At 53.6% G+C, this 27,532-nt stretch overlaps 4 protein-coding genes across 15 annotated transcripts in view; 3 read left to right on the top strand and 1 right to left on the bottom strand.

Annotated features, from left to right (window-relative positions):
- The first annotated feature begins 13 nt into the window (after nt 1–13).
- On the top strand, nt 14–14,745 carry USP5 (ubiquitin specific peptidase 5). 6 transcript variants are annotated; one of them, XM_055280870.2, is made up of 20 exons: nt 14–310; nt 3,419–3,544; nt 3,780–3,846; nt 4,042–4,175; nt 4,330–4,475; nt 4,732–4,916; nt 5,651–5,745; nt 6,442–6,635; nt 7,495–7,566; nt 8,157–8,244; nt 8,372–8,497; nt 8,959–9,112; nt 9,448–9,622; nt 10,451–10,539; nt 11,168–11,290; nt 11,817–11,960; nt 12,037–12,182; nt 12,729–12,882; nt 13,273–13,357; nt 14,093–14,745. In XM_055280870.2, exons 1-20 carry the CDS (start codon nt 200–202, stop codon nt 14,184–14,186), a joined length of 2,508 nt encoding a protein of 835 aa, XP_055136845.1. In that variant the 5' UTR covers nt 14–199; the 3' UTR covers nt 14,187–14,745. The 6 variants fall into 6 exon arrangements, with proteins under 6 accessions (XP_055136845.1, XP_055136844.1, XP_063495817.1 ...); XM_055280869.2 differs by having other exon boundaries at nt 28–310; nt 11,168–11,359; XM_063639747.1 differs by lacking the exon at nt 7,495–7,566 and having other exon boundaries at nt 116–310.
- A 791-nt stretch (nt 14,746–15,536) lies between these two features.
- On the top strand, nt 15,537–18,954 carry TPI1 (triosephosphate isomerase 1). 2 transcript variants are annotated; one of them, XM_055280859.2, is made up of 7 exons: nt 15,537–15,792; nt 16,992–17,115; nt 17,227–17,311; nt 17,386–17,518; nt 17,814–17,899; nt 18,176–18,263; nt 18,392–18,954. In XM_055280859.2, the coding sequence occupies exons 1-7, from the start codon at nt 15,567–15,569 to the stop codon at nt 18,508–18,510; spliced, it is 861 nt and encodes a 286-aa protein (XP_055136834.2). In that variant the 5' UTR covers nt 15,537–15,566; the 3' UTR covers nt 18,511–18,954. The 2 variants fall into 2 exon arrangements, with proteins under 2 accessions (XP_055136834.2, XP_055136835.2); XM_055280860.2 differs by having other exon boundaries at nt 15,557–15,726; nt 17,034–17,115.
- Nucleotides 18,955–19,065: 111 nt separating this feature from the next.
- On the bottom strand, nt 19,066–25,641 carry SPSB2 (splA/ryanodine receptor domain and SOCS box containing 2). Of its 4 annotated transcripts, XM_063639773.1 has the most exons (3): nt 21,367–21,460; nt 20,358–21,106; nt 19,066–19,447 (listed from the first exon to the last, which is right to left on the bottom strand). In XM_063639773.1, exons 2-3 carry the CDS (start codon nt 21,019–21,021, stop codon nt 19,320–19,322), a joined length of 792 nt encoding a protein of 263 aa, XP_063495843.1. In that variant the 5' UTR covers nt 21,022–21,106; nt 21,367–21,460; the 3' UTR covers nt 19,066–19,319. The 4 variants fall into 4 exon arrangements, with proteins under 4 accessions (XP_063495843.1, XP_055136838.2, XP_063495842.1 ...); XM_055280863.2 differs by lacking the exon at nt 21,367–21,460 and adding an exon at nt 25,549–25,641 and having other exon boundaries at nt 19,066–21,106; XM_063639772.1 differs by lacking the exon at nt 21,367–21,460 and adding an exon at nt 21,649–21,665 and having other exon boundaries at nt 19,066–21,106.
- Nucleotides 20,374–27,532, top strand: part of LRRC23 (leucine rich repeat containing 23) — a 57,107-nt gene continuing 49,948 nt past the window's right edge. For 2 of the 3 annotated variants that reach the window (XM_063639762.1, XM_063639766.1), the window contains exon 1: nt 20,374–20,463. The gene's annotated coding sequence lies outside the window, so the exon portion shown is untranslated. The remainder of the gene's footprint in view (nt 20,464–27,532) is intronic. The other variant, XM_063639765.1, reaches the window with a different exon arrangement.

Genomic DNA, 27,532 nt, shown 5'->3' with positions numbered 1-27,532 from the left:
AGGAGAGCTTCTCATTGGCGTCAGTCAAGCGCGGGGCAGGGGCGGAGCACCGGCAGGCAGGCTCCGTCCAACTGCCATTCTAGCGCGTCGTCCCCGCGGCGCATGCCCCTAACGAGTGGCGCTCATTGGACGGGAGGGGCAGGGGAGGGGACTGGGAACGGTGGGAGCCGCCGTGTGTGGAGAAGCTGCTGCCGGTGTCATGGCGGAGCTGAGTGAGGAGGCGCTGCTGTCAGTATTACCGACGATCCGGGTCCCTAAGGCTGGAGACCGGGTCCACAAAGACGAGTGCGCCTTCTCCTTCGACACGCCGGTAAGCCCATTCCCCACGTCCGCAACGAGCACGACTTCCTTCCATCGCCCTGGTCATTCCGCCGGGGCCTGCAAGGCTTGGGCTACCGCCTCCCTGCGATGCACCATGGGACTTGTAGTCTCCCACGCTCCACTCTGCCGTTGCCTTTCATTAACTGCGGCTGTCGTGTGACTACCGTCCCCGGAAGCCGCCGCGCTCACCTTTCCAGCTACCCGCTTCGTGGAGCACTGTGGGCATTGTAGTCACTCACTGCCTTCGTTGCCGTTCTAAGCTAGGGGCGCAGCCCGACCGTCGGACTACATCCCCCAAGTGGACCCTTGAGAAAACCTGGCAGTCGGCCTTGTCTGCCGCGCACGGCTCTCCGGGTTTTGTAGTCTCGTGTAGGAGTGATGGGGACGACTCCCCACTGTTCTCGGCCGGGGTTGGAGTTGGGGGTGGGGACTGCAGTTCCTAGGCGGTTAATAGTCTGGGAGTGGGCTCTCAAGAAGTCCGGTTCTGAGAAAGGCAGAGTTAGAAAGCCTCCACCCCGTGGTTAAAACGGACAGGGGGCGGGGAGGGAAGGAAAGAGGAGAGGAAAGCTCTAGTCGTTTCTCCTTTGAAGTGAGCAATGGCCGCAGCCCCTACCCTTCCCCCGCCCCCCAACCTATCGCAGACAGCTGAGATAACCCCTTTTAAAGTATTCCTAGAGAGGTGGTTTCTTTCTCGGAGGATGCTAAGGCCTCTTTCCCATCCCGCTCCCACTCTTGGCTAGTTACACAAAGCCACCTCCCACACCATGCTTCACGTTTTGCGGGCTCCACCTGGTACCTCCCTTCCTGCAGTTCTGCCTTCCCTATGTCACCCTCAAGCCGAGGCTCTTTGGGGCCTGAACTGAGAAGGCAGCAGCTTGGTTGGGATCCGCCCCCCTCACCACCCCTCCCCTCAAGCTGCTGGGCCCTGCCCAGGGTATTCTGCCAGACCAGCTCATGGCCTGAAAACTGCAAGTCAGAGTGGAAAGCCTTCATTACTGCATCACCAGTACTGAGTAGAACAGCATGATGTGAGGCCCAGTTCAGGATCATCACTGTGATTTGTGGTTTGCTTGGTTTGCTTGGTTTGCTAGGCTTTGATCTGGGCCTCAGACAATGTGCTGCTTCTCTGAAGTCTGGCTTTGGCAGAGGTAAAAGAGCACTGCGCGGAGCAGAGCTCCAGGGTTCCCAATCCTTGGTGAAATCAGCATCTTTAATTTCCAACAGAGGAGTTTAATCACTTCAGAGCTCCCACATTCTTCCCAGGAGGGAAGGGTTTTTCTTAAATTACCAGCAGGTGGTAGAAGTCAGTGGGTCCCTCTTTACACTTATATTCACTCTTGTCTCTCTCCTTAGTAACTGCTTTGAATAATCCAAAAAGGGTTTTTGTAATCTTCTGACACTTTCCCTCTTTCACCCCAAGTCAAGAGATTGTCAGTGTGCCCTAGTTCTTTGCTAACCAACTTCCAGCATATTTGGTTACCTTCAAATTGGGCTCATGGTAGAAAGAGCTTAGTTGACCTCCCCGGTGAGAAATGCTCTATTTGTTCATGAACTTGCAGTACACACTGTTCTAGGAAGTGGTACAGAGCAATCTATGGGACCAAGAACTACCTTAGACAGTGCACTATTCTTCATATCACAGTAGAGAAATGTTCAAGGCCACTGAGACTTTTATTCGTGGAAGAGGATGCCTGTTGTTGCTCAAAGCCTTGGATCTGAGGGAAGACCCTTATTGTCTCCAATTTCCTCCTCCACCTTCTCCATCACTCTTTACAAAGTCAGTGGAAAACCTGATCAGCTTTGGGGGAAGCCCATCCTCCGTTCTTAGCTGTGTTTCTGGGTGGACACCCGTCTGTCCCTGTTTTCATGGGTTATGTGTGTTCGAGCTATCTCAGCAAGTGTTGCGAGATTGTTGTCGGACGGGGATGGCTTTGAGATTGGTGATTGTTGGGGGACTTCAGCAGGGATCTTATTGGTCAGAGGGGAGGCAGAGGAGAGAGTGTGGTGGCTATGGAATGCTGGACTTCATGACCCTGCCAGACTGGGTGCAGGTTTAGCTGTGAGTCCCTAACAAGTCATTGTTCCCCGGGAAGCCACACTTCAGCAGGAGAGGAGGGAGAAGACTCACAGTGTGGACCAGGGTTCGACTACCTGGTAGAGTGTGGTAAAAGAAAGGTCTTTTTCGCTGGATGTTTAGGCTCACCGCTGTAATCCCAGCACTTTGGGAGGCCAAGGTGCAAGGATTGTTTGAGGCCACAAGTTCAAGACCAGCCTAAGCAACATAGCGAGACCCCACCTCTTAAAAAAAAAATCTAGGCATGGTGGCATGTGCCTGTAGTCCCAGCTCCTTTGGAGACTGAGGCAGAAGGATCACTTGAGCCTGGGAGGTTGAGGCTGCAGTGAGCTATGATAGTGCCACTGCACTCCAGCCTGGGTAACAGAGTGCAGTGTCTCTAAAATAAATTTTTTTTTTTTTAAAGGAAAGGTAATTTTGCTTGCTGGCACACTCGGATCAGATATACTGTCAAGTGCTGGAATCTCTGCTCCTCCGCTCTGGAAGGTTTTCTGAATCATGGAGATCAGATAGGGTTTGTCTTAGGTGTCCCTGGTTTGGGTTCAGTGTCTGACATGAGAAAGTCTTTCCTCTCCTATGAAGGGACCCTTTTTCCTTTTGAATGTAATCTCCAGCACTGGAAGTCCACAGTATTTGATCCCCATTTATTTTCTGGATTTGTTAGCCCCAGGAAAGAGGTGAAGGAAGTCCTCCGTGATTGATTAAAGAGCTCCACAGCCCGAGAAGGAGCAGGTGGAAAGATAAATGGTGACCGGTGTTGCTGTTGAATGGCGAAGATGAGCTGGTGTTCCTCAGCCCCCGATGTCCTTGTTGGTTGTTATCAAAGTCATGGGAGGAAATGGAGAGAATCTTAGCTATGTCCCAGGTCCTAAAAGGCTAAATAACTTGCCAGGGGCCACCCAGTGTTAGAGAACACAGCATTTCTTCCGGAACCCAGCAGTTTCTGACTCCAGGTTTTGGTTTCCTCACCTCGCCAGGCTTCATAACATCCTCGTGTTTTCACCCTTACCTCTTGTCCTACAGGAGTCTGAGGGGGGCCTCTACATCTGTATGAACACATTTCTGGGCTTCGGGAAACAGTATGTGGAGAGACATTTCAATAAGACCGGCCAGCGAGTCTACTTGCACCTCCGGCGGACCCGGCGCCCGGTAGGGACAGGGCTGGGGCAAGGCCTGGGTACATTCTGTTCCACTCTATCTGTTCCATTCTGACCTCCTATTGGACTCAGTTTCTTTTTTTCCACCTACTTCTGTGTCATTAAAGCTTGGCACAGATGTTTTTAGCTTTATTCTGAGATGAGCCACTACCTCCTTCCCTCCCTCCTCCCGACTTGTTCCTTCGCTCGTGCTCATTGCTGATCCAGCCCTTCCTGCTTCTTTGCAGAAAGAGGAGGACCCTACTACAGGCACTGGAGACCCACCCCGGAAGAAGCCCACGCGGCTGGCTATTGGTGAGCACCACTGCAGTCCTGTTCTTCTCCCTGAGCTGGTCTTTCTGGCTCTCAGCAGCACCAGGAAAGCCCCAAAGAGTGGGCCTGATTGATGGCCCTAGAACTCTGGATGGGGCAAGTGAGGTGCTGGCTTGGAGGAGGGACATTGACCTGTTGTCATTGCTCTACTCTCCCTCTTCTTCCCTATCCTTCCAGGTGTTGAAGGCGGGTTTGACCTTAGTGAGGAGAAGTTTGAATTAGACGAGGATGTGAAGATTGTCATTTTGCCAGATTACCTGGAGATTGCCCGGGATGGACTAGGGGGACTGCCTGACATTGTCAGAGATCGGGTATGACTCCCCCGCAAGCTACCCAAGATTCTAGAGCAAGATGGGCCAGGGTAGTGGTGTCTTAGGCAAGCACTGACAAAGCTGAAGGCCAAGGGGAAGAGGGGCATGTGGGGCAGGGGGTTGGATATTGCCTCTGACCCTCTGCTTCCCCCAGGTGACCAGTGCAGTGGAGGCCCTACTGTCGGCGGACTCAGCCTCCCGCAAGCAGGAGGTGCAGGCATGGGATGGGGAAGTACGGCAGGTGTCTAAGCATGCCTTCAGCCTCAAGCAGTTGGACAACCCTGCTCGAATCCCTCCCTGGTGAGGCCTGGCCCCTCTGCCTCGGGCACCACCCCCAGAGCGAGGACAAGGAGCCCACTTTTCTGGGGGATCTGGTGGGAGAGAGGGTAGGGAGCAGGACAGGAAGGGAAACTTGGAAATGAACAAGACATGGGGATGGCCAGAGGAGAAGAGAGAGATACCCTGGATTGGCAGGGGGCCTGCAGAGCCCCCTCTCTCTGCCACTCCCTCAAATCCCCGACCCACATTTCTGCTGATTCTCTTCTCCCTGGATTAGTGGCTGGAAGTGCTCCAAGTGTGACATGAGAGAGAACCTGTGGCTCAACTTGACTGATGGCTCCATCCTCTGTGGGCGACGCTACTTCGACGGCAGTGGGGGCAACAACCACGCCGTGGAGCACTACCGGGAGACAGGCTACCCGTTAGCTGTCAAGCTGGGCACCATCACCCCTGATGGAGCTGGTACAGCCTCCCCTCCTCCAGCCACTCTCGTGCTTAAATGTATTTCATTTGTTAGTAATTTCATGTGACATGTATAATACACGAATGCATTATCTCGATAAGAAAGGAAAATAGTCAGGTGCGGTGGCTCATGTTTGCAATCCCAACACTTTGGGAGGCAAGGCAGGAGGATTGCTTGAGCCCAGGAGTTCGAGACCAGCCTGGGCAACATAGTGAGACCTCATCTCTCCAAAAAAAGAAAAAAGAAAAATTGGCTGGGTGTGGTAGCTCCTGCCTGTAGTCTCAGCTACTCAGGAGGCTGAGGTAGGAGGATTATTTGAGCACCCGGGAGGTTGAGGCTGCAGTGAGCTATGATTGCACCACTGGACTCCAGCCTGGGCTACAGAGACCCTGTCTCAAAAAAGGAAGATACTGCAGATGAGACTAAATTTTCGATTACTCCCCACTCAAATCCTCATCCCTTTCCTACCAAGCCTGTCTTACCTTATCCTATACAGCTAGAATCAGAATCACAATCAATTCCAACCCTCACCCTGTTTCATCTGTCTTCCCTGACCGTCAGCCCCAGAAGGGCCATGAGCTCACTCATATTACCCATATTCAAGGGAACTAAGAGGGTGGACCTTACTGGCTCTCCTTCTGTCCCCTCAAGTCCCTTCTGTGCAAGGGATGGGATGGTGGCCAGGCTAGTCCTGAGCCACTTCCCCTGATTCTCTTCCTGCTTCCTGCTCTAGACGTGTACTCATATGATGAGGATGACATGGTCCTGGACCCCAGCCTGGCTGAGCACCTGTCCCACTTCGGCATCGACATGCTGAAGATGCAGAAGGTGAGACCCCCTTCAACTTCAGATTCTTCTACTTCCTGTCCCTGTGAGGGCCCTTCCTCTTTGCCTGAGGCTGACATAGGGTTTTGGAGAAATCTTCTAGTTAACCCCATCCCCAAGATACACAGGCTTCTTTTAAATATCTAAAATCATTTATTCAGTGAATAGTACTGAGTACCTACTATGTGCTAGATGCTGTGTGAATAAGACAGATGTGGTTTTTGCTTATAAGAGTTCTACTCTAGAAGAAAAGGCAGACATTAGTCACATTCCCAGATAAGTGAATAGTTGCAAACTATGGTGGGCGCTATGAAAGAGAGGCAGAGGGTACTACAGTAATTAACAGCAGGGTGACCTGGCCTAGTTTAAGGATCAGGGACATTTCCCTGAGGAAGTGATGCCTAAGTGACAATGTGAAGGAGGTTAGGGGTACCTTAAGGATGGGAAAAACATTTCAGGTAGAAGGAATTTGTATTCCTCATTCAAGCAGAGGCCGTGATGACTAACGGGCCTCTGGGACAATTATGTGTGGCCTTCCAGAACTTGAACTGGACGATACTCAACGTACCTCCCATATTTGAGCCTGTAATTCCACAAATGCTAGGCCACGGTTGAGTATCATCCTAGACTCTGAGAGATCAAGGTAAAAACTACAGGGTTGAGTTTCTCACTCAGCCTGAAGTGCCCCTTCTCACACAGACAGACAAGACGATGACCGAGTTGGAGATAGACATGAACCAGCGGATTGGTGAATGGGAGCTGATCCAGGAGTCAGGTGTGCCACTCAAGCCCCTGTTTGGACCTGGCTACACAGGCATCCGGAACCTGGGTAACAGCTGCTACCTCAACTCCGTGGTCCAGGTGCTCTTCAGCATCCCTGACTTCCAGAGAAAGTGAGTAGTGCCCTCTCCTTCCCCAGGCCCCCTCCTGGTCAGCACCCTCTGGGCATACTCCTCCTTCAGCTGCCCTTGGCACCTCTGTGTTTGATTCTGGTCTTAGAGTAGTTCCTATCGGCTGGGTGTGTTGGCCCACACCCGTAATCCCAGTACTTCGGGAGGCCAAGATGGGAGAATCGCTTGAACCCAGGAGGTTGAGACCAGCCTGGGCACCATAACGAGACCCTGTCTTCTCTTTAAAAAAAAAAAAAAAAAAAGAATAATTCCTGTCACACTCTGGCTGACATGCTGTGAGGGGAGCAAGTTAGGGAGCTGTACCACCAGCACCCCAACACACAAACCCCACTGATAGTGCAGAGTGCCAAGTCCCAGGGCTCTGTGGCCTTCTGACAGACTCAAGGGTTAGCAGATGGTCCTTATTTTAGGGCAGTGACATCAGATGAGCACCTAACATGGACGTGTAGCACTCGGGGAGGAGGGGGGCTTGGTACACTAAGAATAAAGGCAGGTTCTCAGCAGAAATGAGTTTACTTTCAAATTTGGGGAACAATTAGAATGTGAATGCTCAGAATATGTCAACAGGTTCTATCCAATAGAACGTGAACTGCACTTATCCTAATCCCGGCTGCCTTCCCCCTCCCTGGCTCCTATGCCGCCGAGTGTGCTTGCACATTGGACATAGTTGAGAAGGGGAGAACAGGCAGGTTGCTGGAGAGAAGCGACTCCAAGGTTCACCCACAGCAACTCCCCACTCTTGAGGGGAGCCCGTTCACAGAGTTAGTAAATGTTTGCTCCCTTCCCTTTTCCTCGGAGCTCAGGCCAGAGCCCCTCCAACTGTCCTTCCCTTGACTTTTAGGTATGTGGATAAGCTGGAGAAGATCTTCCAGAATGCCCCGACGGACCCTACCCAGGACTTCAGCACCCAGGTGTATGTAACCAGGTCCTATGTAGGAAAGCTGTTGAGAGTCACGGCTGTATACCTTCCTCCTCCATGACCTCCTGGAGGCACAGCACTTTAACCCCTGGCTTTTTTTTTTTTTTGAGATGGAGTCTTGCTCTGTTGCCAGGCTGGAGTGCGGTGGCACGATCTCGGCTCACTACAACCTCTGCCTCCTGGGTTCAAGTGATTCTCCTGTCTCAGTCTCCCAAGGAGCTGGGACTACAGGCACAAGCCACCACGCCCAGCTAATTTTTTTTGTATTTTTAGTAGAGACGGGGTTTCATCATGTTGGCCAGGATGGTCTCGATCTCCTGACCTCGTGGTCCGCCTGCGTCGGCCTCCCAAAGTGCTGGGATTACAGGCTTGAGCCACCATGCACGGCCACCACTGGCCTATTAGGAGCATTTGGGTGACTGCCCTCTGGCATGTTGTCTGTCTTGAGCTGGGTTCCTGTAGAATCTAAGGTTTTTCACATTGTTGAGAGTTAGCTAGGGAGAGCCATGAGGAGGCGGTTGAGTTGGGGACACACAGGGTCGTTAGTTGACTGAAGCGAAATGTTTTCTTGGATATTAATGCAGGGCCAAGCTGGGCCATGGCCTTCTCTCCGGGGAGTATTCCAAGCCAGTACCGGAGTCGGGCGATGGGGAGCGGGTGCCAGAACAGAAGGTGCGTCTAGGACTCTGTTCCTTTCAAGCCCTGGGATTGTGGGGAAGCTGAGGTCTGGGAGATGTCTAAAGAAGGCCCCTGGATGGCCACTGAGCCCCAGCTGAGTCCCTGCCCTGACTCTTCCCAGGAAGTTCAAGATGGCATTGCCCCTCGGATGTTCAAGGCCCTCATCGGCAAGGGCCACCCTGAATTCTCCACCAACCGGCAGCAGGATGCCCAGGAGTTCTTCCTTCACCTTATCAACATGGTGGAGGTAAGGGCTGGGAAGATGGCACACCCCCATCTTCCTGCAATTTACTCACTCTCCTTCTTGCCCATTTCTCCCTCTATCAGCCCCAACCCAGTCCCATCCCTGAACCCCAACAGTCTGTGTCCCTGTGAACAGTGCTTGCACCTGAGGAGGAGAGTGAAGGTGATGATCCTTACCCTTGATGGGCTCGAAGCCCAATTCAGATTACCGCCAAAGACAATGATAAGAGAATACTTACTGCTTATAAAGAAAAATACAAGCGTGTTCCAACACAGTCCCTCAGTGCAGGGATGGGGCCAGAAATGGGGAGGGGTTGGTGAATTAGGGAAGGCTTCTGCTCTGCTCTTGTGTCCCTGAGTTCTGAGTGGTAGTCTGCCTTGTTTCCCTGACTCTCCCATGAACCTTTCAGGCCCCATTCTGTTCCCTGGCTGCCCAGACATCCCTACCCTGCCTCTTTCCCATAGAGGAATTGCCGGAGCTCTGAAAATCCTAATGAAGTGTTCCGCTTCTTGGTGGAGGAAAAGATCAAGTGCCTCGCCACAGAGAAGGTGAAGTACACCCAGCGAGTTGACTACATCATGCAGCTGCCTGTGCCCATGGATGCAGCCCTTAACAAAGGTAGGTTGCTCCATCAGCAAGGCCTTGGCACGGTGGGAGGCTAAGGTCTAGGAGGAATGCTTGGGCACCTGATGGGAGCACAGCCCATGGAATGCCCTGCTCCACCAGCCAAGGTTCCAGTCTGGGCCACCAGGAGTAGATAGGATTAACCTCGCGCAGTGGATACAGCTTGTTAGCAGAGCTGCGTGGGAACAGGCGAGATATATTGGACATGTGTCAGGGGTGCTTTGGAAGGGTAGAGGAACCGAAATACGGACACAGAGCCAGTAGGGAGAGGCTAAGGAGGCAAAGAAGCAGCACCGTCCGAAGGATCCACCAACCCATTCTGTCACCAGAGGAGCTTCTGGAGTACGAGGAAAAGAAGCGGCAAGCCGAAGAGGAGAAGATGGCACTGCCAGAACTGGTTCGGGCCCAGGTGCCCTTCAGCTCTTGCCTGGAGGCCTACGGGGCCCCTGAGCAGGTCGATGACTTCTGGAGCACGGCCCTGCAGGCCAAGTCAGTAGCTGTCAAGTAAGTCCTCTGGTCGGGGCCTGAGGCTGTGGGTCTATGGCAGAGCCATCCCACAGGATATTTCTGCCTCTTCCCTGTTCTTTCATCCCTTTGTGGTTGGAATCTCAGGGTTGAATCAGTTGGGCTGGTAATCTGGCCCTGATGGAACCAAGGGGCCCTGGTAGGGGGAGACATGGGTGCTGACTCTATCTGTCACCTTGTCCTGCCCCAACCACTCTCTCTTCTCCTGTGGCACAGGGGCTCTTTGTAGCGTAGCCTCTCTTCACTCCCCCTCAGTCATGGCTGAGCACAGGCACTTAGGATCAGCTGTGGGCAGAATTTGGATTTTCAGCAAATAGCCCCACTTTGTGCCTAGCCATTGGCACCTGGCATGGGTGTGAGACCTGAAAGGGGGCTTTGGTCTCGGGGAGTCAGCTGCCCAGCCCTTTGCTGCTCCTGCCAGTGAAACAGCTCTTCCTCTGTGTGTGGGTTTTTTTTTTTCTTTACATAGAGACGGGGTCTCGCCATGTTGCCCAGGTTGGTCTCTTAACTCCTGGGCTCAAGCAGTCATCCTGCCTTGGCCTCCCAAATTGCTGGAACTGCAGGTATGAGCCACCACGCCTGGGCTTTTTTCTTTTTCTTTTTTTTGTTGACAGCCTTCCTTCTGGCCTCTACTGCTCCTTGTTGGCTGAGGACAGGCATTAGACACCTGCCCAGGGAAAGAGAAGAATGTGGGGGATCTTCTGGGTTATTGGGACTTCTACATGAGGGGCTGAACCCCAGGTGCGAGTTTCAGGAGAGGAAAACCCTGGGGATTCTCTGGGTACCAGCACATTCTCTCTTCTCTAGGACCACGCGATTTGCCTCATTCCCTGACTACCTGGTTATCCAGATCAAGAAGTTCACCTTCGGCTTAGACTGGGTGCCCAAGAAACTGGGTATGGCTGCTGGAATGAGGGAGGTTACGCAGAAAATGCTAGAAAAAGAAGGGGCTTTAACACATATAAACTAGTGTTTCTCAAAGTTTCCTCTGAAAGGGGAAAAAAATCACCTTCAATGTTTCAAAATGTATGTAGTTTGAAAGCACTAACTAAAAATATTAAAAGACTTCTTTGATTGTTATAGGTATGATTTACAACCAAAAGTGATTTTTGTAGTTTTTTTTTAATAATTGGTAAGATGTTTTCATTTTGATAATCTTGAAACAATTAATTCTCGTGAGTCCTACAGGTCCCTGACTGTCATTTGAGAACTCGTGATGTACCTTCATTTTCTAGATAAGGAAGTTGAGACTCACAAGAATATAAAATCATTCTGTCTCACGAGTTCTAGGCCCCCTGCCCTGTCCATAGATTATTTGTGGTAGATCTAGGACCAGCATCCTGGCCTCCGACTCCCAGGCTTAGTATTATTTGTCTTATACTGGGACCCCTATAAGATGGGTGCCGTGCTTTTAGCAGCTCCTCTTTACAGAACAGTTCTGACATAGGGGGCAGGGGATTGAGGTTCCCGAATCACTTTCCAGGTGGGCCTCCGGGAGCTGCTGAGGTGACCCTTTTCCCACAGATGTGTCCATCGAGATGCCAGAGGAGCTTGACATCTCCCAGTTGAGGGGCACAGGGCTGCAGCCCGGAGAAGAGGAGCTGCCAGACATTGCCCCACCCCTGGTCACTCCGGATGAGCCCAAAGGTAGCCTTGGTTTCTATGGCAACGAAGACGAAGACTCCTTCTGCTCCCCTCACTTCTCCTCTCCGACATGTTAGTGACTCTTCTTCCTGCCTGTCTCTCTCCAGTGCTGATGGGGGCCTCTCTGCCTTGCATCCCCTGCCCCTGTCCTTTGTGTTTCTCCTGTCCTCCCTTTCAAATTTCCTCTGCCCTCTTTGATTGACATGGGGCCTCACCAGAGCACTCCCAGCCACCTTCTGGGTGTGGATGGCAGCAGTACCAGCTAGTGGCCTCTCTGTCCTTGTTACCTCCCTGGTTTGGGTAGGGTGGGGGTATCATGCTCCAGAAACAGGGCCCATTCTGTGAGAATGGGCAGGGACCCACATTACAATTGTGTGGTCATTTTAGTTTTGGGATAAGGTGCCAATCCATGGGAGAAAAATGCATGGAATGGGTGATTGGAAGAGGGCTGGGTCCTGGCCTGTGGGAGGGAGGAGGAGCAAACAGTGGCCCAATCAGTCGGTCCGTGTACCCACAATTCCCATTACAGCGCCCATGCTGGATGAATCAGTCATCATCCAGCTGGTGGAGATGGGCTTCCCTATGGATGCCTGCCGCAAAGCTGTCTACTACACGGGCAACAGCGGGGCCGAGGCCGCCATGAACTGGGTCATGTCACACATGGATGATCCAGGTAGGCTGGGGTGGGGAGCAGGGTGGGGCAGGGCCTCCATCCTCCCCCAAACACATCAACCCCTTCACATCCACAGATTTTGCAAACCCCCTCATCCTGCCTGGCTCTAGTGGGCCGGGCTCCACAAGCGCAGCAGCCGACCCCCCTCCCGAGGACTGCGTGACCACCATCGTCTCCATGGGCTTCTCCCGGGACCAGGCCCTGAAAGCGCTGCGGGCCACGGTATGGGCTGCCCCAGCTAAGGACATGGGGCCAGTGGGGAAGAAGGGGGTGGGAATGAGGGGCCGTCCTTCTTGAGCAAGACCAAAGACAACAGGTGTGGTCTGGCCAAGGCTGGGCACCACTCTTTTGTGGCTGCGATGAAGGACCTGAGGCCTGCGTTCACTGCTGGGGTTTTTTTCCCCAGAACTTGTTAAAAAAAAGTAATGCTTCTGTTTGGCCGGGCGCGGTGGCTCACGCCTGTAATCCCAGCACTTTGGGAGGCCGAGGCGGGTGGATCACGAGGTCAGGAGATCGAGACCATCCTGGCTAACAGGGTGAAACCGTCTCTACTGAAAAATAGAAAAAATTAGTTGGTCGTGGTGGCGGGCGCCGGTAGTTCTAGCTACTTGGGAGGCTGAGGCAGGAGAATGGTGTGAACCCGGGAGGGAGGCAGAGCTTGCAGTGAGCCCAGATCGCACCACTGCACTCCAGCCTGGGCGACAGAGCAAGACTCTGTCTCAAAAAAAAAAAAAAAAGAAAAAATGTAATGCTTCTTTCCTCTCCAAGAACAATAGTTTAGAACGGGCTGTGGACTGGATCTTCAGTCACATTGACGACCTGGACGCTGAAGCTGCCATGGACATCTCAGAGGGCCGCTCAGCTGCTGACTCCATCTCTGAGTCGGTGCCGGTGGGACCTAAAGTCCGGGATGGTCCTGGAAGTGAGTATCCCCAGGAAGCAGGACAGGTTTGGTGGAATCTGGTCAGTCTGCTACACCAGATCCCTCATTCAGGCAGCTCTGCCCTCCTCAGGAGTCAGGGGCTTCTCTCTACCTCAACGTGGCATCTGAGGGTGGGGAGCAGGGTGGGGCAGGGCCTCCATCCTCCCCCAAACACATCAACCCCTTCACATCCACAGATTTTGCAAACCCCCTCATCCTGCCTGGCTCTAGTGGGCCGGGCTTGTCTGACATGGAACAGGCTCTGGCCCAGTACCTGCCTCACATTCCGTGAAACTCCTGTCCTGAGTCTGAGCTGTTGCCTGGATCTTTGGGCTGTCACTCAAGCATTCCCTTCTGTTTCCTTCTCTGACCCCCTCTCTCCTTCCCTAGAGTATCAGCTCTTTGCCTTCATTAGTCACATGGGCACCTCTACCATGTGTGGTCACTACGTCTGCCACATCAAGAAGGAAGGCAGGTGAGCGCTGGCCACATGCGTTTTGAATGGAGAATGGTGGTGGGAATGAGGAGGGCCATTTGGAAGTCCTTGGGATAGCTGTGGGAGAAGGTGAAGGGACTGCCTGATGGGGACATAAAGTGCCAGAGAGTGACAGAAGGTCTTGCAGCAGTGATTGGCCCAAGGGCTGGATCTGGCCACCAGCTTTTTTTTAAAATAGAGATGGGATCTCACTATGTTGCCCAGGCTGGTCTTGAACTCCTGAGCTCAAGTGATCCTTCTGCCTCGGCCTCCCAAAATGCTAGGATTACAGGCATGAGCTACCGTGCCCGGCCAGGCCCCCTGCCTTTGTAAATAAATTTTCACTGGAACCTGGACACACTTGTTTATGTGTTGTTTGTGCCTGTTTTCATCCTGCAGCAGGAAAGTTGAGTCGTTGTGTCAGAGACCAGAGAGAGGGCCTGCAGAACCTCAAATACTATCTGGCCCTTGCCAGAAAAAGTTTACCAACCCCCTGCCTCCCTGGAATGGGTGGGGGGTGGTTGTAAAGGTACTGGAGGATCTGAAGACATAATAGGGTCCGTGACCCTTGTGAGGTTGTGAAGCTCCCTTAAGGCACGTGGTGGCTGGGCTGTGGATTTGGGGTACGGGCAGAGAATGTGGAGAGCACTTCCAGGGGCCATGTCTGAGAGACTACATGATGCCACTTGGAATGCCCAGTTTGTTCATCCTTTTCTGTTTTCCCCACTTCCCCAGATGGGTGATCTACAATGACCAGAAAGTGTGTGCCTCCGAGAAGCCGCCCAAGGACCTGGGCTACATCTACTTCTACCAGAGAGTGGCCAGCTAAGAGCCTGCCTCACCCCTTACCAATGAGGGCAGGGGAAGACCACCTGGCATGAGGGAGAGGGGCTGAGGGATGGACTTCAGCCCCTCTGCTCTATACCCATTTTCCTTTTGTCCCCAGCAGCAGGGAAGAAGCTGGAGGCCGTGGGAGAATGGCTGGGCAGAGCAGAGGGGCAGCGATAGACTCTGGGGATGGAGCAGTTCGGGGACGGGAGGGGCCGGCCACCTGTCTGTAAGGAGACTTTGTTGCTTCACCTGCCCCGGGAATCCACAGTGTTCTGCTTCTCTGTGTCGACCCGCCCAGCCCCCTGGTGTGGAGGGAGGGGTCTCGTTTGTGCGCGTGGGTGTAGCTTTGTGCATCCTCTCCCAGTGGAGCGATCACCTGTGCCTCCCCTCCCCCTTTGTTTGCCCCTGTGTGGTTGGTCAAGGAGGGATGTGAGGGAAATAGGGACCCCCCCCCTTACCCTCCTGCCTCAGTCTTTCCCCCACCCACCCTGTCTCTTCCTTGTCCTTCTCTGGAAAATGCCAAAATACACGATGTGAATAAAAGTACAACGGCTAAATTGTGTCCTGTTTGATACCTTGGGAGAGGCTTACCTTCCTGGGGTTAGCAGGAGGGCGTTTCAGAAAACTCCTAACTCTGGCCGCCTACCCGCCAAAGGCAAATCTCCACTTTTCACTTGTTCTAGAGCTCTAGGAAAATTGGGGTTGGGTGGGGAGGTGGAGTAGAGTGACTAAATGCCAACACAAAGCCAAGGAAAGATGGAGTGAAGAGCCCTTCCCTCTCTTTAGTCACACAGGAGTCGGAAGATTTCCCAAATGTCCCTAGTGGCTAGCTGGCTTCAGACTGGGACTCAGTCCCTGCAGTTCCTGTCAGGCCTTGCCAGCCGGGGCGAGGGTTGGGATACTCCTGGCGGCCTATGCCTCTGTGAGCTGCCCCTTCCGCTGTGAACCCTGCATTTGTCCCGCAGGTTTTGACTCCGGTAGACTCCCTGGGTAGAAGGGTGCCTGCTCAGCAGTCGGGCATGAGCTGCTCCGATGGGGGAAGGAGGTTGTCTATCCCACAGTTGGAGAGGGGCCCTCTCTGCCCCAGTGGGCGATTTGGGCTACGGCCAAGTTGCCACCAGCTAGTTCCGCTTGAAAACCACTTCTGGCCCCGTGGGGGACTCAAGTCGCCAAGCGAGGGTTCCCCTGAGCGCCGGAGCCCACAGGTCTCGCCTTGTCCCGAAAGCCCCGCAATCGAGGCGGAGGCGACCGAGCCCCCGACGCTCCTAGAACGTTGCCACAAGAAGGGGGAACGTCGGAACAGTGCAACATCGGGCGGCGGCCGGGGCGGCGGCAGGAGGGCGGGCGGGGGGCAGGGCTCCGGGGGACTGGGCGGGCCATGGCGGAGGACGGCGAGGAGGCGGAGTTCCACTTCGTGGCGCTCTATATAAGTGGGCAGCGGCCGCGGCTGCGCGCAGACACTGACCTTCAGCGCCTCGGCTTCAGCGCCATGGCGCCCTCCAGGAAGTTCTTCGTTGGGGGGAACTGGAAGATGAACGGGCGGAAGCAGAGTCTGGGGGAGCTCATCGGCACTCTGAACGCGGCCAAGGTGCCGGCCGACACCGGTAAGCCCTCGCAGAGGAGGGGCCTGGCCGGGCCGGGGCCGGGGCAGGAGTGGCAGCGTCCTCCCCCGAGGCCCCGAGGCCGCTACCCGCGCGGACCTGATGCAGGGCTGTGGGACGAGGGCCGCTGGGGTCCGGGCAGGGGCCTCGCAGCCGCAGCCCCGTCGGTGCGTCGAGGGGGCAGGGCGGAGCACATGATGCCCCTTGGACTATGGGGCAGGTAAGGACGTTTTGGGTCTCCTGGAGGAAGGTGGCCCCGGGGCGCGCACTGGGGCTGTGCCCGCCAGGCGACGGGGTTAGGAGCGGAGCCCGAGGCTCTGCGGGAGACCGGGGGAGGCTGACCGCAGCCCCCGGGGTGGGGGAGGAGGCTGGGCCGCGTGGGCTTCGCGCTACCTGCCCCTCGGCCTCCCGCGCCGTGCGCCGCCGCACGTAGCCCCAGACTCCTCCCCCTCCTTGCCGGCGGCCTCGTCCCCGCGCCGAGCTGCTCGGGGTCCCTGAGCCCCCATATCTGACCCCTTCCCTTCGGCAAGCTGAGCGACTCCCGCCTTCCACGGAAGGGACCGAGCCGGTGACAAACAGGCTGAGCGATCTGGGAGTGAGGAACCATCCTACCGCTTTCCCCACTGGAAACGGCAGAGCGCAAGGCCTCTGAGTCAGTTAGGTCTCTGCCACCCACGGGCAAAGGATGCTCTCCTCCATCCTCCTTCCTCCCTCCACCGAAATCGGAGAGCCGCGGGCCTAATCCAAATTGGCATCCCCTTCTCGTTCATTCCCCAGAGGCCTCAATACAAACCCCAGGAGTTGGCCCCTCTCCTTTTGCTACAAATCCTTGCCTTGCAAAGGGGAGGTGAGGATGCGCTATTTTAGAAGGGAAGCAGGGTTGGCCCCTAGAGAATGCTGAGTCTGTGAGGTGCCTATGCTCAGAATAGCAAGAGGAAATTGGAGCCACAGCTGTTAAAAGAGCAGAGGGCAGGGTGAGGGCCGTGGCCTCTCAGGGGTATCTGGAAGGCTCTTCGAGTTGAGTGCAGACCCAACCTGGGCTGGAAAATGGACAAAGTCATCTTGCTGGGGTGAAAAGGGGAGGAGAGCAGAACTAAGAAGAAGAGGGTGAGGGCTAGGGGGCTCCAGGGCACTGGTTAGGAATTGTGGGGAATGAAGGCTTTCTTTAGTCTCATCCCCCTGTGGTACCATCTTGTTCTCAGAGGTGGTTTGTGCTCCCCCTACTGCCTATATCGACTTCGCCCGGCAGAAGCTGGATCCCAAGATTGCTGTGGCTGCGCAGAACTGCTACAAAGTGACTAATGGGGCCTTTACTGGGGAGATCAGGTGAGATCGAGGTGGAGAGGGGTGTGTGGGACCCTTCCCTCGCTTTCTTCGTTGAGGGGAAAGCCACAGGGTGGGCTCCCTGCTGAACCTTGGCTTCATCTCTTCCTTTAGCCCTGGCATGATCAAAGACTGCGGAGCCACGTGGGTGGTCCTGGGGCACTCAGAGAGAAGGCATGTCTTTGGGGAGTCAGATGAGGTTAGTAGCCAAGAGAGAAGATAAGGGATGTCTTTTTCCAAGAAGGATGTCTCACCAAGTGTGTTTCTCAACAGCTGATTGGGCAGAAAGTGGCCCATGCTCTGGCAGAGGGACTCGGAGTAATCGCCTGCATTGGGGAGAAGCTAGATGAAAGGGAAGCTGGCATCACTGAGAAGGTTGTTTTCGAGCAGACAAAGGTCATCGCAGGTATCTCTGGAGAAAGGGACCTTTGAGCCTATCCAGGGCCACAGACTCAGAGGGTAGGGTCAGGCCCTGGAGCCTGTCTTGGTCCCCATGCTGATCCAGAAAAGGAAAAGGGGGAGGGGGAGTGAGAATCTTTGCTTGCGGCCTATCACTTTTCCAGCCCCAAGGTAGATGCCACCTGGAAATCCCCCATTGTCCACTAGGGGGCAGTAGGCCACTGTTCTTCATACTCCGGTGAACCTGGCTGAAGAGCTCTTTCTTGTTCACCCTTCCCTCCATCTGTATCTCTGCCCTGCAGATAACGTGAAGGACTGGAGCAAGGTCGTCCTGGCCTATGAGCCCGTGTGGGCCATTGGTACTGGCAAGACTGCAACACCCCAACAGGTAACCGAGCCCAGGAGCCCTGCCCTCATCCCAGCCTGCCTCAATAGGTTTGGACAGACACAGACCATCTAGGGCAACCCCTTATTTCAAAGACATGGAGACCTTGAGCCCAGAGACAGTGACTTGTCCAAGGACATCCAATCCAGGGCCTGGCTTGGATCGGAGCCCTGGTACTCTTGACTCAGTCAGAAACCACACTAAGTGTCCACTGGTGCCAGTGATTTTTCCTCTTAGAGAGGCAGAAAAGGTCTTACTTAGGCCGGCTTCTTGTTCTAGGCCCAGGAAGTACATGAGAAGCTCCGAGGATGGCTTAAGTCCAACGTCTCTGATGCGGTGGCTCAGAGCACCCGTATCATTTATGGAGGTGAGTGGCTTTGATTCCCGGCTGAGGTGGAGTGGGCTGAGGACTAGACTGAGCCCTCGGACATGGAGGTGGGGATGGGGCAGACTTATCCCATTCTTCACCAAGCCCTTGTTCTGCTCCCTTCCCAGGCTCTGTGACTGGGGCAACCTGCAAGGAGCTGGCCAGCCAGGCTGACGTGGATGGCTTCCTGGTGGGTGGTGCTTCCCTCAAGCCCGAATTCGTGGACATCATCAATGCCAAACAATGAGCCCCATCCATCTCCCCTACCCTTCCTGCCAAGCCAGGGACTAAGCAGCCCAGAAGCCCAGTAACTGCCCCACCCCTGCACATGCTTCTGATGGTGTCATCTGCTCCTTCCTGTGGCCTCATCCAAACTGTACCTTCCTTTACTGTTTATATCTTCACCCTGTAATGGTTGGGACCAGGCCAATCCCTTCTCCACTTACTATAATGGTTGGAACTAAATGTCACCAAGGTGGCTTCTCCTTGGCTGAGAGGTGGAAGGGGTGGGATTTGCTCCTGGGTTCCCTAGGCCCTAGTGAGGGCAGAAGAGAAACCATCCTCTCCCTTCTTACACCGTGAGGCCAAGATCCCCTCAGAAGGCAGGAGTGCTGCCCTCTCCCATGGTGCCCGTGCCTCCGTGCTGTGTATGTGAACCACCCACATGTGAGGGAATAAACCTGGCACTGGGTCTTGTGGTTTGTCTGCCTTCACTGGACTTGCCCAGATAATCTTCCTTTTTGAGGCAGCTATATAAATGATCATTTGTGCAAAAAAAAAAAAAAAAAAAACCAAGAACAGGTTTCTATAACATCTCTTACTATTTTTACTTGAAAAAATGTTTTGCATAGCAGACTGTCATAGCCTTGAATGCCGGCTCCCTTTCTTACCCCCTCTGAGTGGCTCTGGCGCTGCTGATTTCCCCAGAGCTTGGGTTGGGGTAGGGGCTCAGCCTCACCAGCTTTCAGCAGCTGGTCTAGGCCAGCAGTGCCTCCCCACCTCCCCAAGGGGAGGGGTGGTGGCAAGGCCTCAGCACAGTCTGTGGTATCACAGGGCTCACTGGTAGAGCAGGTAGCGCTTCATGGCAGGGGGCAAGGGCAGGGCAGATACCTGGCCGAGCCGGGTATCCCCCAGGGTGTGGCGCACACACAGGCGGCTCAGGTGCAGAAGGGAGTGTGGCTCCGCTGGGGGAGAGAAGGAGGGGAATGTAAGTATGGGTGCAGCCACCAGCCAGATGTCCTCAAACTACAGGGTCCTGCCCAGATGCCTTTCTGCTGTCCTGCTTCGAGTGTGCCCACCTTGGCTGAAAGGGGAATTTGAGATGCCCAGAAGTTCTGCTTCCCAGATAAGATTTCACACATCCCTAGTCAGAGCTGGGGGTGAAGAGCTGGCTAAGGCCCTCTAAGCGACAGGCCAAGGTGGCTCTGACAGTGGTGGAGCTGGCCCAGGCTTTGACTCCAGAGGCTGGGGAGCTGGGGCTGAGGTGAGGAAGGATGGCCTCCACTCTACAGCTCACACAACTGCAGAGAGCAGCTCCAAGCCCTCAGTCAGTTCCTGGGGAGGCTCCTCCCCTGCTGCCCCACCCTAAGGCCCTGCCTCCTCCACTGCTCTCTTCCCTGGTGCCCAGGGCCCCAGTGTCTCCATCCTGTGGTTTGGCTGAGGAAGGAAGTAGGTATGTGGCACAGAGACTCCGGTTAGAGCCCAGGGAATCCGGTATACGGCGTGGGTACCTGGCTCTGCCCATCCTCCTTTTGGACCTGTACATCAAACCCAGTACCTAACCCTTTGTACCTCTTGCTCAGGGGTTGATGTCTCTTGAATTTTCTCATCCCTGGAGTTCCTCCCTCCGTTCTGAAGGTTCACCATTTACTAGCCAAGAGGACTTGAGAAAGTTGCTTTCTCAAGCCTGTTTCACCTCTATTGCTGTTGGATTAAATAACAGCTGTGAAGACCCCTAGTCTTTCCCAGCACTGAACAGAGGTTGAGGCAGGCTGGATGAAGGTCCATCCCCTCTGCTCTCATCAGAAGAGTTTCCATCCCAAACCGCTGCCACCAGGGACAGAAAGTTCTCCCCACCTCCGCCCCAGGCCTCACCTCTCCTTTCGCCCAGGTAGCGGATGCGGACCTGGCACTGGCCCCAGACAGCGCTTACTGCCGGATAGAGGGTCCTGCCCTTCAGTCCGCGGAATGCTGGCCCCAGGTAGGTGCCCCCAATAGCGTAGCCCAGAGTTCCCTCCTCCATGTCCAGAACCACCAGCAGCCTCTCTGGCACCTCCAGCTGCTCACCCTGAGTTCCCGCTGGATACTGGGGGGCTCCGGGCCCCTTGCTCTGATGGTACAGCTTCCCCCGCCCGATGTCCCAGCCCCACGACTCGCTGTTGCTGCCCAGCAGCGCCGCGTAGTGGTCAGTCTGCAGCGGGGCGAGGGCCGTGGCAACGCCCACCACGGCATGCGTGCCCCTCTGCTCTAGAGGCCAGCTGATCTCCCAGGCATGCAGGCCCCTTGAATAGCCCCTCTTACCCCGGGCCCCATCAGTGCTCTGGGCCACGGGCCGCCGCTCAAAGTACAACCCTCCTTCCTTGACCTCGATGTTCTCTGAACAGTCTTTGGGGTTCCAACCGTGGCGCCGTTGGGCCCCCAGGTCAGGAGGGGGTGCAGACAGCAGCTCTTCCAAGCCCTCGGGACAGGAGAGGTCAGGGTACAGGGCCTGTGGGGTGGGGGTGCTGCTGCTGCCCCCCGCCAGGGCTATCTGGCCCATGGAGGTGAGGAGCTAGAGGACTCCCCGAAAGAGGCTTGCTGGGGCGTCTTTCTCTTCTGCAAGTTGAGCTCCAGTTGGGATTGACCTGGAAGGGAGTTAGGAGAAAAGGGGTGTGAAAAGCAGAATCGTGGCGGAGGCTTGTCACCCAGGTACCCCATCCTTTCACCCAAGTTTGCCAACTGACCCTCTCCTCCCTCCTCGCTGCCCCAAAAGCTCCTGGGCCCCTCATCTGCCCTCGCCCCATCTGATCCCGGTCGCCCGTGACTCTCGCGAGTTCGCCTCCTTTGGGCCTCAGCATGGACCATCCCCCTTACTCGCCCCGAGCCCTCGCCGCTGCCCCCGAACCTCGGTTGGCTTCCCAGCCCTGGAGGTCGCCGGGCCTCTGGAGGAGCCGGGCGGAAAGAAGCCGAAGCGCGCCGGGCGCAGACCGCCGGCCGCTTCCGGCCCCAGCTCCTCCCTCGGGCGGCGCCCGCCCCGCGGCCCCGCCCCTCCAGGGCCCTCCGGGGCTTAACCCTCTCATCGCCGCCCAGGGCAGTGAAGCCCGGAGGCCACGCCCCTGCGGGGCAATTACCTATCTATATACCGGCAGCAGCCGCGGAGAGCATGCCCCGCCCCCGTGGAGCTCACCCACGGCGAAGGCCCGGGGCAGTTAACCCTTCTCTTGCTGCGGCAGAGTCCGCACCCGGGCAGGCCCAGCTCAGAATTAACGCTTTGATGGCATCACCGCCTCGGGAATCCCTGGGGATGGTGTTCTCCACCGTCCAGACCTTTGAGCCGCCTGAGCAACTAACTCCTGCGCCCCTGAGGATAAGGAGCATGGGGTCAAGGAGGGGCTTCATTGTGCTGAGTCCCATTTCTACTTCCCTGTGATTCTGGGTCACTGTTTCTGGGCTGGTCCCTTTCCTCCCCCGGTTGTGAGTCAGCCTGTGCCACCTCTGAAGCTGTGAAATCTGCTTCAGGCTCTGGGCTGTACGCATCATAGTTCTCCCTGCTGGTCCAGTCTTCATACTGGATGCCAATCCATTACTGAGCCGTTGATCTCATTTGGTAGAGTGTCCTGACTAAGACTTCGAGTTTGAGTGAAACTATGCCACTACTTAACTGCGTGATCTTGGAGAAGTTGCCCGATTTCTCTTTTTTTTTTTTTTTTTGGAGACAGGGTTTTGCTGTCACCAAGGCTAGAGTGCAGTGGCGCCATCACAGCCGCTGCTGCCTTGACCTCCTGGGCTCAAGTGATCCTCCTACCTCAGCCTCCCAAGTACCTGGGACTACAGGCATGTGCTACCACGCCCAGCTAATTTTTTAAAAAATTATTTTTATTTTTATTTTTTCGAGACGGAGTCTTGCTCTTAACGCCCAGGCTGGAGTGCAGCGGCACGATCTCAGCTGTCTGTAACCTCCGTCTCCCAGATTCAAGCGATTCTCCTGCCTCAGCCTCCCAAGTAGCTGGGATTACAGATGCCCGCCACCACGCCCAGCTATTTTTTGTATTTTTAGTAGACACAGGGTTTTGCCATGTTGGCCAGGCTGGTCTCAAACTCCTGACCCTGTGATCTGCCCGCCTCAGCCTCCCAAGTGCTGAGATTATAGGTGTGAGCCACCACATCCGGCCAAAAAAAAATTTTTTCTGGAGACAGGGTCTCCCAAAGTGCTGGGATTTCAGGCATGAGCCACTACGCCCAGCCCCAGATTTCTGTAGTTATTTCTGTTATGTAAAATGGGAGCAATGATGGTAGTTCCCTCACAGGGTTGTTGTGCAGTTGAAATAATCCACGTAAAGCATGTAGCACAGAGCTGGGTACATAGTAGGCACTCGCCAAGCATAGCTGTCAATGTGCCAATTACTGAGTGCCGACACTATAAGGAGGCAATATAATATAATGGCAAACATGCCAACTGTGGAACCAGACTCCCGGGGCATGAATACCTGAAGGCCAGTGTGTGTATGACCTTGGGCAAATTACTGAACCTCCCTGTGCCTGTTTCTTCCTCTGTAAGACAGAGATCACATTAGTATGTATTGCATGGGGTTGGTAGTGAGAATCCAATGAGGTTATAGATGTAACACATTTGGAGCAGTTTCTGGTTCGCATTTAATGATTTGTGCTAAGCACTGGAGATTAAGCAGTGAATCCTTAAGAAGGTTACAAAGACTTTTATAAAATAATGTATCATGTAGTAATAGTAAATAAAATTATGGAGATATAAAGAAAGTACTATAGGAGTAAAAAGAATAGGACTCCTATCTGGGGTTCAAGCAGTTAGGAAAGGAGCATATCCTAGAAGAGGTTCACACCTGGGCTGAATCTTTTCATGTCCTAGAAGAGGTTCACACCTTCACACTGGGCTGAATCTTTTTTTTTTTTTTTTTTTTTTTTGAGACGGAGTCTGGCTCTGATGCCTAGGCTGGAGTGCAGTGGCGTGATCTCAGCTCACCTCTGCCTCCTGGGGTCAAGCGATTCTCCTGTGTCAGCCTCCCAAGTAGCTGGGACTGCAGGCACGCACCACCATGCCCAGCTAATTTTTGTATTTTTAGTAGAGACAGGGTTTCACTATGTTGGCCAGGCTGGTCTCGAACTCCTGACCTTGTGATCTGCCCGCCTCGGCCTCCCAAAGTGCTGGGATTACCGGCATGAGCCACCGCGCCCAGCCTGGGCTGAATCTAAAGGATGACCAGGAATTGGCCTGAGATGAGCCAATTCTCTGCAGTATGGAGGCTGGGTTAGGGTTGCTGCATGTAGAAGATATTCCAGACAGAGGAGTCCGCATGAAGAAAAGCAAGAAGCAGCAGGTGGGTTTGGGGAAGTACGATATCTTCAAGGTTGCTACAGCCAGGAAGGAAGCATGAAAAGGGCCAGAGAAGTAGACAGCAAGTCACAGAGGCCTTCTAGGCTGAGTTAAGGAATGTAAATGTTTTCCCATAGGACAGGCCAGTGATGGGGAGCCACTGTAGGATAGATGCCGGAGAGGAACATGGTCAGATAGGCATTTGATTTACTTATATATTTTGAGCCAGGGTCTCACTTTGTCACCCAGGCTGGAGTGGAGTAGCGTGATCATGACTCATGGCAGCCACAACCTGAGCTCTGGTGATCCTCCTACCTCAGCGTCCTGAGTAGCTGGGACGACAGGTGCATACCGCCATGCCGAGCTAATTTATTTTTATTTTTTAATTTATAAATTATTGTTTTTTAATTTTTAAAATAGAGACAGAGTCTCATTCTGTTGCCTAGGCTGATCTCGAACTCCTGGGTCAAGAGATCCTCCTGCCTCAGCGTCCCAAAGTACAGGGATTACAGGCGTGAGCCACTGTGCCTGGCCAGATCTGCATTTTAGAAAAACCACCCTGGCAGCAATGTAGAGGAGGCTTCAAGGGAAATAGAACTGGAAGTTGGCTGGGCGCGATGGCTCACGCCTGTAATCCCAGCACTTTGGAAGGCCAAGACGGGCGAATCACCTGAGGTTGGGAGTTTGAGACCAACCTGGCCAACATGGAGAAACCCCGTCTCTACTAAAAATACAAAATTATCTGGGCATGGTGGAGCATGCCTGTAATCCCAGCTACTCAGGAGGCTGAGGCAGGAGAATTGCTTGAACCTGGGAGGTGGAGGTTGCGGTGAGCCGAGATCGCGCCATTGCACTCCAGCCTGGGCAACAAGAGTGAAACTCTGTCTCAAAAAAAAAAAGGGACTGGAAGGCAAAGACACCATTTCCAGCAGCCCAGGTGACAAGTGTCAAGAGCGTGAAATAGGACAGTAGAAATAAGGATGAAAATAATTCAAGAAACACTGATGAAATGGCAAGATTTGGTGACTGATTAGATATGGAGTTGAGGCTGGGCACAGTGGCTCACGCCTGTAATCCCAGCACTTTGGGATGCCGAGGCAGGCGGATCACCTGAGGTTGGGAGTTCAAGACCAGCCTGGCCAACATGGTGAAACCCTGTCTCTACTAAAAATACAAAAATTAGCTGTGTGTGGTGGTGGGCACCTGTAATCCCAGCTACTTCAGAGGGTGAAGCAGGAGAATTGCTTGAACCAGGGAGGTGGAGGCTGTAGTGAGCCGAGATGGCGCTACTGCACTCCAGCCTGGGCGACAGAGCAAGACTCCATCTCAAAAAAAAAAAAAGAGAGAAAGGGAGAAAGGGAAGTTTCTAGCCTGGAAAAATTGATTGGAAGGTGGTGCCACCAATCAAGATGGAGATGACAGAAAGAGGAGTAATTGAGGGCAGGGGCAGGAGGGTGGGAGAGGAAGATGGTGAGTTCAGTTTAGGATATGTTTTTGAGGTGTCTGAGCCACAGGCAAATGGAACCATCCAGAACACACAAGAAAATGGCAGGTCTGGAGGCAGAATGAGAGGCCTGGGCTGGAGACAGGGATTTGGGAGGTGTGTCAGCCTTTAGTCAGGAGTTGAAGTATGAGAACGAGTGAGTGAAATATGGGCGATGGGGACAAAGAGAGTGTGCAGAGCAACAGAAGGGTCAAGGAGAAGAGAACAAGGTAGAAAATTCAGTTTTGATTACTTACAAGATTGTTTTGCTCAGAGGTCACTGGCAACCTTGGTGAGAGACAGCACATGTGGGGAATGGGAGGTGGGACTCCAGGCTGAAGGGACTGGACTGTCACAAGCTTTACATTTTGAAGGAATAAAAAATGAGGAGAAGTAAATTACAATTATGTCACATAGTTAAAGTAACTCTGCCGGGCGCGGTGGCTCACGCTTGTAATCCCAGCACTTTGGGAGGCCGAGGCGGGCGGATCACGAGGTCAGGAGATCGAGACCACGGTGAAACCCTGTCTCTACTAAAAATACAAAAGATTAGCCGGGCGTGGTGGCGGGCGCCTGTAGTCCCAGCTACTTGGAGAGGCTGAGGCAGGAGAATGGCGTGAACCCAGGAGGCGGAGCTTGCAGTGAGCCAAGATTGAGCCACTGCACTCCAGCCTGGGTGAAAATGTGAGACTCCGTCTCAAACAAACAAACAAAAAAAAGGAACCCTTGAAAATCCCTTAGTAGGCTGGGTGCAGTGGCTCATTCCTGTAATCCCACCACTTTCAGAGGCTGAAGCAGGAGCTTGAGCCCAGGAGTTTGAGACCAGCCTGGAAGACTATTGAGACCCCATCTCTACCAAATAATAATAATAAAATAGGCTGGACGTGGTGGCTCACGCCTGTAATCCCAGCACTTTGGGAGGCCGAGGCACGTGGATCACCTGAGGTCAGGAGTTCAAGACCAGCCTGGCCAACATGGTGAAATCCCATCTCTACTAAATATACAAAAAAAATTAGCCAGGCGTGGTGGTGTACACCTGTAATCCCTCAGCAGGAGAATTGTTTGAACCCAGGAGGCGGAGGTTGCAGTGAGTCAAGATGGTGCCACTGCACTCCAACCTGGGCAACAGAGTGATACTTCATCTCAGAAAACAAAACAAAAATAAAATAGGCCGGGCATGGTGGCTCATGCCTGTAATCTCAGCACTTTGAGAGGCCGAGGCAGGCAGATCACCAGGTCAGGAGATCGAGACCATCCTAGCCAACATGGTGAAACCCCACCTCTACTAAAAATACAAAAATTAGGTGGGCGTGGTGGCCTGTGCCTGTAATCCCAGCTACGCAGGAGGCTGAGGCAGGAGAACCTGCGAGGCGGAGGTTTCAGTGAGCCAGGATCCTGCCACTGCACTCCAGCCTGGCAACAAAGCAAGACTCCATCTCAAAAAATAAAGTAAAATAAAATAAAAATAAAAATAAAAATAAAAAAATAATTGAGGACCACAAGAACTGGGAAAAAAAAAAAGAAAGGCCGAGGCAGGCAGATCACCTGAGGTCGGGAGTTTGAGGCCAGCCTGACCAACATGGAGAAACCCCGTCTCTACTAAAAATACAAAAATTAGCCGGGCGTGGTGGCACATGCCTGTAATCCCAGCTACTCGGGAGGCTGAGGCAGGAGAATCGCTTGAACGTGGGAGGCAGAGGTTGCAGTGAGCTGAGACTGCGCCATTGCACTCCAGCCTGGACAACAAGAGCAAAACTCCATCTCAAAAAAAAAAAAAAAAAAAAAATACCTTAGTTACTGCATCTGTTAGGTACAGCATATGTTTGTTTGTGTAAAAATCACTATGTGGCAGTATATATATATATATAAAATAATGTACAAAATATTTTATAGTGTTTTAAAGAGGAAGAAGAAAGCATACTAAGAAGTAACTCAGGAATGGAAAACCAAACATCATATGTTCTCATAAGTGGGAGCTAAGCCATGAGAATGCAGAGGCATAAGAATGACACGATGGACCTTGGGGACTCAAGGGGAAAGGGTGGGAAGAGGTGGAGGGATAAAAGACTATAAATGGGATTCAGTGTATACTGCTTAGGTGATGGGTGCACCAAAATCTCACAAATCACCACTAAAGAACTTACTCATATAACCAAACACTACCTGTTCCCCAATAACCTATGAAAATAAAAAAATAATAAAAAGAAGAAGAAAGCATACTAAAATAAAGATACGAACCTG

The sequence above is a fragment of the Symphalangus syndactylus genome, chromosome 5 (genome assembly GCF_028878055.3).
Source record: "Symphalangus syndactylus isolate Jambi chromosome 5, NHGRI_mSymSyn1-v2.1_pri, whole genome shotgun sequence".
Taxonomy (NCBI): domain Eukaryota; kingdom Metazoa; phylum Chordata; class Mammalia; order Primates; family Hylobatidae; genus Symphalangus; species Symphalangus syndactylus.
This window is presented reverse-complemented; position numbering and strand designations above follow the sequence as displayed.